Source organism: Bombina bombina, chromosome 1 (genome assembly GCF_027579735.1).
Source record: "Bombina bombina isolate aBomBom1 chromosome 1, aBomBom1.pri, whole genome shotgun sequence".
Taxonomy (NCBI): Eukaryota; Metazoa; Chordata; class Amphibia; order Anura; family Bombinatoridae; genus Bombina; species Bombina bombina.
The window spans coordinates 1,488,924,647-1,488,935,319 of NC_069499.1; the positions used below are offsets into that span (position 1 = coordinate 1,488,924,647).

The 10,673-nt window shown below is 41.7% G+C and overlaps 1 protein-coding gene across 1 annotated transcript in view; it reads right to left on the reverse strand.

The window, feature by feature from the left end:
- The window catches only part of TRIM25 (tripartite motif containing 25), a 171,269-nt gene that overhangs the window by 92,270 nt on the left and 68,326 nt on the right, over window positions 1-10,673 (reverse strand). Inside the window, exon 4 of the mRNA XM_053707343.1 lies at window positions 2,991-3,129. Within this exon, the coding sequence (XP_053563318.1) occupies window positions 2,991-3,129 (139 nt within the window). The remainder of the gene's footprint in view (window positions 1-2,990; window positions 3,130-10,673) is intronic.

Below are 10,673 nucleotides of genomic sequence, written 5' to 3' on the forward strand. Positions count from 1 at the left end.
GAGAGAGAGAGAGGAGGAATGCCAGGAGGGAATGCTCGACCGGCAGAATGTTGTTGGGGGTGAAGCTGGCCATGGTCATGGGCTGTTCAGTTGGTGAGATCTGCTGTGAAGCCTGGAGTGCAAGAGAGAATGGGAGCCCCCAGGCAACAAAGAGATACATGCAGGGCCCATACGATACTACATTAGAGGGTTTTACATCAGGTTTTACACCAAACATTGATGCTGAAGTGAAAAGAATGCTCAAAGGCTAAACATGCTACAAATCTTGCCCCAAACTGCTTTTAACTGATAACAACTGCAAAACAATGCACTTTATAATAACTATCATGACTGTGGCTAGCCTTGTCAGCTGTAGACTCAAACCCAGATTGGCTTTCTCAAAAAAAGCAAGTGGTGGGTGGATTTTGGCTGTTTGAAGCAAGCAAAAATTAAGTTTATTTTTTAAAATGTTTATACGTGTTGTTACAGTACAGCAAGACAATAGAAATGTTGACTAATTACAAGGTGTTTACTGTCCCTTCAAGATGATATGTCAGATGCTTATACCCAACCCTATCTATACGCTATATAACTATGTGTAATGTGTACACTAGTAGTTCATCTCTGATGAAAAACAGGTTAGGCAAAATATTTATATATTTTTTTCAATCAATCAATCAATAAATAACTCAAAGTGATTTTGCATAATTTAAGAAAAAAAAGTAAAACAAGAGAAATGTATGTCACATAACACAAACAAACTGTATGTTTAGCAGTTTTGGTGAAAATGCTATCAGACAACATAATAAAGGAAAAACATCCATCTTGTTATTATACAGTCCCCATATACTTTTTTCCATTTTATCCCTCACAAGCTCCGGGTTAGGTAGCCACTTTCATAGCCACCTTGAAGTGGCCATGAGCTGGGAATGATGCATGGGAACAAAGCCTATCTCCTCAGGTAAATCACTCTGCACAAATGTTACAGAACCAGCTGATCATGGAGGTGCACATTAGTCCATTTTTTTCATTTTTATCCTTTCTGAATAGAGCAATCTCTTGTTGTATAGCCTTTAAACACCTATCTTGGTGATCATTAGATGCTAATTGGCCCCTAGGAGCTTCTTGCCCAAGATCATAATTGATCCTTATTTTTAATTCAGCAACTGCATTTGGTCAATCATCACAGGAATCATGAAGAATTAATCTTGACTTTAGTGTCCTTTTTAACTAAGTCCTAATATCTGGTATGCGCAGTGTTGTGCATCTTGACAACTTCTGATCTTGTCTTCTATTCTACAGGTAGAGTCCAGAACAAGGTAAAATGTACACATTGTATTTTCTGCACCTTTGTGTGTAAGATCTCTTGTCTATGCCTACTGTGTCATATATTAGGCTGACATGGAGTGTTTAGGGTATTTTTTAGCTTTGGTAATATCCCTGCAGTCCTTGGACCTGCATGTAGAAATCTTCCACTGTCCATTGTGGCCTTTGAGCATCCTTTTCACTTCAGCATCAATGTTTTCGTAGCTTGCATAAGTGTTGCATTTAATGTTTTTTGTGAGGTTTGTGATTGGCTGTGGAGTCAAGAGAGATGTGATGTAATGTACAAAGAGAGGAAATCCGTCATTTTAGATTTGGGTGTTAGTTACAGAGTTAAGTTTGTTGTATAATTTCTGGTGTTTGTTGATTAACAGCCAATATCATTCATTAAGGGTGCCGTAGCGGATAAATGGAGAACGAACCTCATAGCAGTTATTAAGCTTGGCTTTATTTGACTCAGTAAAATTGTCAATAATATTAAACATCAGATATTAAACAAATAAACCAAAAAAAGTAAAATCCACTTTTTTCTATAGCTAAAGAGAAAATCAAAAAGATTGGACTATCGACCTCTATGTTGGGAGGTAGAGGAAAGGAATTAAAAAATGAGCACCAGTCTGAAGCTTCCCTTTTGTCTTAGGACAAGTACAGTTTGTTTATTTGTGGCAGAGAAGCAAAAGTAAATTGGCAACAACATGCTATTAAAGCTAACATAATTGCATTGTTACATTGACAATTTGATGGCCTTTTGCCAATAAGGGGTCTTTCTGAAATCAGCAAGAAGGGCATATGTTCACCCTATTGTATTATGTAAACATCTTCCTTTTACCATATTTACATTAACCATGTGGTATTTACAGAACCCTCATTTAAAAAGAGGGGACTCTTAGAATTCTACAAACAATTTGGTATTTATTCCTATTTTGTATTTATTTAGTCTAGTCCAAAATAAACTTTCATGATTCAGATAGGGCATGTAACTTGGTATTCTTTGTTCTCTTGGTATTCTTAGTTGAAAGCTAAACCTAGGAGGTTCATATGCAATTTTTTTAGACCTTGAAGGCCTCCTCTTTTCTAAATGCATTTTGACAGTTTTTAACCATTAGAGGGTTAGTTCATGTGTTTCATATAGATAACACTGTGCTCATGCACGTGGAGTTCCTAGGAGCCAGCACTAATTGGCTAAAATGCATGTCTGTCAAAAGAACTGAAATAAAGGGGCAGACTGCAGAGGTAATCAGAGGTAAAGTATATTAATATAACTTTGTTGGTTATGCAAAATTGGGGAATGAGTAATAAAGGGATTATCTATCTTTTTAAACAATACAAGTTCAGGTGAAGACTGTTCCTTTAAAAGAGGGGACTCTTAGAATTCTACAAACAATTTTGTATTTATTCCTTGTAACGGTTTTTGTACATTATTGATAGTAATAGGAATTATAAGAAAGAAAACTAATTTGCGGTTTTATTTCCAGTACTAACTGAGGCAAGTGATAACCATGAAGAAGATGCATATTTAATTCCATAGATTAAAAAATAAATCTATTATGTTGGAGGAAACAATTTAAAAAAGGTTATTCAGATGACGTGAGTGGTTATCAAGAAGAAGTATTGGGACCCACAAAATAAGCCCCTGAGGGCCACACCTGGGCAACCACCATCAACGACAGACAAACATATATACTTACCCAAGTTGTTGAGCTTTGCTTTGATCGCATCTTTTAGAGAAACAATATTTCTGTAGGTTTGGTGCAGTAATTTTTCATTGAAGTCATTTCTTGGCTTAAAAGGCTCTTTCGGTCGAATATCTTGAAATTTTGTTGCATTCTATTGCAATAAAATAAAACAAGATTGTTTATTACACATTTTAAAGAGGAGCATCTAGAAATAAAGGCAGATTTAAAAAAAACAAAAACAAAAAAACACAGATACTACACTTTTTTTCCTCTTTGATCATAGCAGCCTCATTTTCACAATAGCTTATGCCCTGGAAATCCTTTATAAATGTACAGTATTTCCCTTCAAGGAGATTGTATGCATAAAATAGATACAAAACTAACAAATATCACAATGTTAAAAAACAGAATTTATGCTTAACTGATAAATTACTTTCTCTTGCAGTGTATCCAGTCCACGGATTCATCCTTACTTGTGGGATATTCTCATTCCCTACAGGAAGTGGCAAAGAGAGCACACAGCAGAGCTGTCCATATAGCTCCCCCCCTAGCTCCACCCCCCAGTCATTCGACCAAAGGTTAGGAGAAAAGGAGAAACCATAGGGTGCAGTGGTGACTGTAGTTTAAACAAAAAAAATTTTTTAACCTGACTTAATTGCCAGGGAGGACCGTGGACTGGATACACCGCAAGAGAAAGTAATTTATCAGGTAAGCATAAATTCTGTTTTCTCTTGCAAGGTGTATCCAGTCCACGGATTCATCCTTACTTGTGGGATACCAATACCAAAGCTTTAGGACACGGATGAAGGGAGGGAACAAGACAGGTAACCTAATCGGAAGGCACCACTGCTTGTAAAACCTTTCTCCCAAAAATAGCCTCCGAAGAAGCAAAAGTATCGAATTTGTAAAATTTGGCAAAAGTATGCAGTGAAGACCAAGTCGCTGCCTTACAAATCTGTTCAACAGAAGCCTCATTCTTGAAAGCCCATGTGGAAGCCACAGCTCTGGTGGAATGAGCTGTAATTCGTTCAGGAGGCTGCTGCCCAGCAGTCTCATAAGCCAATCGGATGATGCTTTTCAGCCAGAAGGAAAGAGAGGTAGCAGTCGCTTTCTGACCTCTCCTCTTACCAGAATAGATAACAAACAAGGATGATGTTTGTCTGAAATCTTTAGTTACTTGTAAATAGAATTTTAAGGCACGAACCACATCAAGATTGTGTAAAAGCCGTTCCTTCTTTGAAGATGGATTAGGACACAGGGAAGGAACAATGATTTCCTGGTTAATATTCCTATTAGAAACAACTTTAGGAAGAAAACCAGGTTTGGTACGCAAAACTACCTTATCTGCATGGAACACCAGATAGGGTGAATTACACTGCAAAGCAGACAATTCTGAAACTTTTCGAACAGAAGATATAGCTACCAAAAACAAAACTTTCCAAGATAATAACTTAATATCTATGGAATGTAAAGGTTCAAACGGAACCCCTTGAAGAACTGAAAGAACTAAATTTAGACTCGCAAACGCTTGAACGTCTGGTACCTCTGCCAGACGCTTGTGTAAAAGGATAGACAGAGCAGATATCTGTCCCTTTAAGGAACTAGCTGACAAACCTTTCTCCAATCCTTCTTGGAGAAAAGACAATATCCTTGGAATCCTAATCTTACTCCACGAGTAACCCTTGGATTCACACCAACACAGATATTTCCGCCATATCTTATGGTAAATTTTCCTGGTGACAGGCTTTCTGGCCTGGATCAGAGTATCTATAACTGATTCAGAGAAACTACGCTTAGATAGAATTAAGCGTTCAATCTCCAAGCAGTCAGCCGCAGAGAAACTAGATTTGGATGCTTGAATGGACCCTGTATTAGAAGATCCTGCCTCGTTGGCAGTGTCCATCGTGGGACAGATGACATGTCCACTAGGTCTGCATACCAAGTCCTGTGTGGCCACGCAGGCGCTATCAGAATTACCGAAGCCTTCTCCTGTTTGATTCTGGCTACCAGACGAGGGAGAAGGGGAAACGGTGGAAAGACATAAGCCAGATTGAAGGACCAAGGCGCTACTAGAGCATCTATCAATGCTGCCTTGGGGTCTCTGAACCTGGATCCGTAGAGAGGAAGTTTGGTGTTCTGACGGGACGCCATCAGATCCAATTCTGGAATGCCCAATAGCTGGGTCAGCTGAGCAAAAACCTCCGGATGGAGTTCCCACTCCCCCGGGTGAAAAGTCTGACGACTTAGAAAATCCGCCTCCCAGTTATCTACTCCTGGGATGTGAATTGCAGATAGATGGCAGGAGTGATCCTCCGCCCACCTGATTATTTTGGTTACTTCCTTCATCGCTAGGGAACTCTTTGTTCCCCCCTGATGATTGATGTACGCTACAGTCGTGATGTTGTCCGACTGAAATCTGATTAATTTGGCCGCCGCTAGTTGAGGCCATGCCTGAAGCGTGTTGAATATCGCTCTCAGTTCCAAAATGTTTATCGGGAGAAAAGACTCTTCCCGAGACCATAGGCCCTGAGCTTTCAGGGAGTCCCAGACCGCACCCCAGCCTAACAGACTGGCGTCGGTCGTTACAATGATCCACTCCGGTCTGCGGAAGCACATTCCCTGAGACAGGTGATCCTGAGACAACCACCAGAGAAGAGAATCTCTGGTCTTCTGGTCCAGTTGTATTTGAGGAGACAAATCTGCATAATCTCCATTCCATTGTTTGAGCATGCACAGTTGCAGTGGTCTGAGATGTATTCGAGCAAAAGGGACTACGTCCATTGCCGCTACCATCAATCCTATTACCTCCATGCACTGAGCTACAGATGGCCGAGGAATGGAATGAAGAACTCGGCAAGTAGTTAAAAGCTTTAACTTTCTGACCTCCGTCAGAAATATTTAAATTTCTACCGAGTCTATTAATGTTCCCAGAAAGGGAACCCTTGTGAGCGGGGACAGAGAACTTTTTTCGATGTTCACCTTCCACCCGTGAGACCTTAGAAAGGCCAGAACAATCTCCGTATGAGCCTTGGCTCTGGGAAAAGACGACGCCTGTATTAAGATGTCGTCCAGATAAGGTGCTACTGCAATGCCCCGCGGTCTTAGTACCGCCAGAAGGGACCCTAGCACTTTTGTGAAAATTCTGGGAGCGGTGGCCAACCCGAAGGGAAGGGCCATGAACTGGTAATGCTTGTCCAGAAAGGCGAACCTTAGGAACTGATGATGATCTTTGTGGATAGGAATATGTAGGTACGCATCCTTTAGATCCACGGTAGTCATATATTGACCTTCCTGGATCATAGGTAAGATTGTTCGAATGGTCTCCATCTTGAATGATGGAACTCTGAGGAATTTGTTTAGAATTTTTAGATCCAGGATTGGCCTGAAAGTTCCTTCCTTTTTGGGAACCACAAACAGGTTTGAGTAAAAACCCAGTCCTTGTTCTGTAATTGGGACTGGATATATCACTCCCATCTTGAGTAGATCTTCTACACAGCGTGCGTAAGAACGCCTCTTTCTTTGTCTGGTCTGTAGACAGACGAGAAATGTGGAACCTTCCCCTTGGAGGGGAGTCCTTGAATTCTAGAAGATATCCCTGAGTAACGATCTCTAATGCCCAGGGATCGGGAACATCTCTCGCCCAAGCCTGAGCGAAGAGAGAGAGTCTGCCCCCTACCAGATCCGGTCCCGGATCGGGGGCTACCCCTTCATGCTGTCTTAGTAGCAGCTGCAGGCTTCTTGGCCTGTTTACCCTTGTTCCAGCCCTGCAAAGGCTTCCAGGTTGCCTTGGGCTGTGCAGCGTTACCCTCTTGCTTTGCGGTTGCTGAGGTTGAAGCAGGACCGCTCCTGAAGTTGCGAAAGGAACGAAAATTAGCCTTGTTTTTAGCCTTAAAAGGCCTATCTTGCGGGAGAGTATGGCCCTTTCCCCCGGTGATATCCGAAATAATCTCTTTCAACTCGGGCCCAAAAAGGGTCTTTCCCTTGAAAGGGATATTTAGTAATTTTGATTTGGACGACACGTCGGCCGACCATGACTTGAGCCAAAGCGCTCTGCGCGCCATAATGGCGAAACCAGAATTTTTCGCCGCTAACTTAGCTAATTGCAAAGCGGCATCTGTGATAAAAGAATTAGCCAGTTTTAGAGCATTAATTCTATCCATGACTTCGTCATATGAAGTCTCCCTCTGGAGCGACTCCTCCAGAGCCTCAAACCAAAAAGCCGCTGCAGTAGTTACAGGAATAATGCAGGCAATCGGTTGGAGAAGGAAACCTTGTTGAACAAATATTTTCTTTAGTAAACCTTCTAACTTTTTATCCATAGGATCTTTAAAAGCACAACTGTCTTCAATTGGGATGGTTGTGCGCTTGGCTAGTGTCGAAACTGCCCCCTCTACCTTAAGGACCGTCTGCCACGTGTCCCGCCTGGGATCAGTTATGGGGAACATTTTCTTAAAGATGGGGGGGGGAACAAAGGGTACACCTGGTCTCTCCCACTCCCTAGCAACAATATCCGCCACCCTCTTAGGGATCGGAAACGCATCAGTGTATACAGGGACTTCTAGATATTTGTCCATTTTACACAATTTCTCTGGGACCACCATAGGGTTACAATCATCCAGAGTTGATAAAACCTCCCTAAGCAGTACGCGGAGGTGTTCCAATTTAAATTTAAACGCTAGTGAATCTGATTCTGCCCGCTGAGAAACCTTTCCTGAGTCAGAAATTTCTCCCTCAGACATCACATCCCTCGCCCCTACTTCAGAGTGTTGTGAGGGTACATCAGATAAACCTCCCAAAGCTTCCGACTGCTCCTCATCTGTTCTTAAAACAGAGCTATCGCGCTTTTTAGGGAAAACTGGCAGTTTGAATAGAAAGGCCGCAAGGGAATTATCCATGACTGTCGCTAGTTGTTGCAATGTAATAGGTGCCAATGCACTAGAGGTACTAGGTATCGCTTGAGCGGGTGTAACTGGTGATGACACATGGGGAGAGGAAGGCGGACTATCCTCATTACCTCCAGTCAAAGAATCATCTAGGGCTATATTTTTAAGTGACACAATATGATCTTTAAAGTGTATAGACACATTAGTGCACTTGGGACACATTTTGAGTGGGGGTTCCACCATGGCTTCTGAACACATAGAACAAGGCCTTTCCTTAGTGTCAGACATGTTTAACAGATTAGTATAATACACAAGCAGGCTTGGAAAACACTTTAATCAATAAAAAACACAAATTGAAATAAATGGTACTGTGCCTTTAAGAAATAAAAAGCGCACACAATTTTACAAAACGGTGAAAAATGAACAAAATCTCTTGAAATTTTCACAGTATGTGCCTAATGCTTCGATATGATTGCACAACAAGTTTCAGCCTGATTAACCCTTTAATGCCCAAACCGGAGCAGTCTAAAGCCTACAACCGGTTATTAAACTACAGCACCTTGCCACAGCAGCCTGCTGTGGCCCTACCTGCCCTTAGGGATTCGTTTTGGGAAAAGCAAGCCTCTTGAAGTCGTCAAACAGTCTCTTCCATGTGAAGCAGCATGAACAATCTGTCAGAATTAACTGCGCAACTGAGGCGCAAAATCAGGCCCCTCCCACTCCACTCCGGAGTTGTGAGGCCTTCAGAAACCCAAAATAGGTGACTAAAATAATGCCATGTGGATAAAACCCTGTAATAAACACACCAAAAGTGTTTAAAAGTGTCTATAATTAGTATTTTGTTAAATAAAATAATCGATTGCCCTGCAACAGTGTCAACCAGCCTATTGAGCCCTCTTAAATAAGCCTTTAGTTCTATACTGAGTCTCAGAAACATGGCTTACCCTTCCCACATGGGGATTCTTGTCAGTCTTCTAGCATTACCTTGTCTTGACTAGAAAAAAGATGACTGAGACATACCTCATTGCAGTTAAGCCTGCAAACTGTTCCCCCCAACTGAAGTTTTCTGGTACTCCTCAGTCCTGTGTGGGAACAGCAATGGATTTTATTTACAACATGCTAAAATCATTTTCCTCTCAGCAGAATTCTTCATCACATTTCTGCCAGAGAGTAAATAGTACAAACCGGTACCATTTAAAAATAACAAACTTTTGATTGAAGATATAAAACTACAAATCTAACACCACATTCACTTTACCCTCCCGTAGAGAGGCCCTGCTGCCAGAGCCGGCAAAGAGAATGACTGGGGGGTGGAGCTAGGGGGGGAGCTATATGGACAGCTCTGCTGTGTGCTCTCTTTGCCACTTCCTGTAGGGAATGAGAATATCCCACAAGTAAGGATGAATCCGTGGACTGGATACACCTTGCAAGAGAAACAATAATTAAAGGGACACTTAAGTCAAAAGCTCCTACATGCTACTGAGCATGTGCAAGAATTCACAGAATATACGTATATGAATTTGTGATTGGCTGATGGCTGTCATATGATACAAGAGGAGTGGAAATAGACATAACTGAAATTCATTAGAAAAAAAATCTACTACTCATTTGAAGTTCAGACCAAGGCCCTGATGATCGAAAGTGCTACAAAGCAGCAAAATATTCCAAGGGACCCGCCGCTATGTCAAGCAAGCCTGTCAAAATATTCCAAGCTACTGACATGTTTACTATGCATGCCATTGGTCAGCGATGATGGCTATAGATATATGCTCTATGTAAAGCTATATATTTCCCCTGTCTGTTCTCCTACACTGGACACTGTCTGCCTGTTACCTAAGCCCCCCTCATGATTTTTACGACACCTCCTCCTCTCCCTGCACTTTCTCGCCTAGATTTAGAGTTTGGCGGTAGCCGTCAAAACCAGCGTTAGAGGCTCCTAACGCTGGTTTTTACCGCCCGCTGGTATTTGGAGTCAGTCAGGAAAGGGTCTAACGCTCACTTTCCAGCCGCGACTTTTCCATACCGCAGATCCCCTTACGTCAATTGCGTATCCTATCTTTTCAATGGGATCTTTCCAACGCCGGTATTTAGAGTCGTGGCTGAAGTGAGCGTTAGAAATCTAACGACAAAACTCCAGCCGCAGAAAAAAGTCAGGAGTTAAGAGCTTTCTGGGCTAACGCCGGTTCATAAAGCTCTTAACTACTGTGCTCTAAAGTACACTAACACCCATAAACTACCTATGTACCCCTAAACCGAGGTCCCCCCACATCGCCGCCACTCTATTAAAATTTTTTAACCCCTAATCTGCCGACCGCACGCCGCCGCCACCTACGTTATCCCTATGTACCCCTAATCTGCTGCCCCTAATACCGCCGACACCTACATAATATTTATTAACCCCTAATCTGCCGCCCCAACGTCGCCTCCACCTACCTACACTTATTAACCCCTAATCTGCCGACCGGACCTCACCGCTACTATAATAAATGTATTAACCCCTAATCCGCCTCACTCCCGCCTCAATAACCCTATAATAAATAGTATTAACCCCTAATCTTCCCTCCCTAACATCGCCACCACCTAACTTCAAGCATTAACCCCTAATCTGCCGACCGGACCTCACCGCTACTCTAATAAATTTTTTAACCCCTAAAGCTAATTCTAACCCTAACACCCCCCTAATTTAAATATAATTTAAATCTAACTAAATAAAATAAATCTTATTAAATAAATTATTCCTATTTAAAGCTAAATACTTACCTGTAAAATAAACCCTAATATAGCTACAATATAAATTATAATTATATTGTAG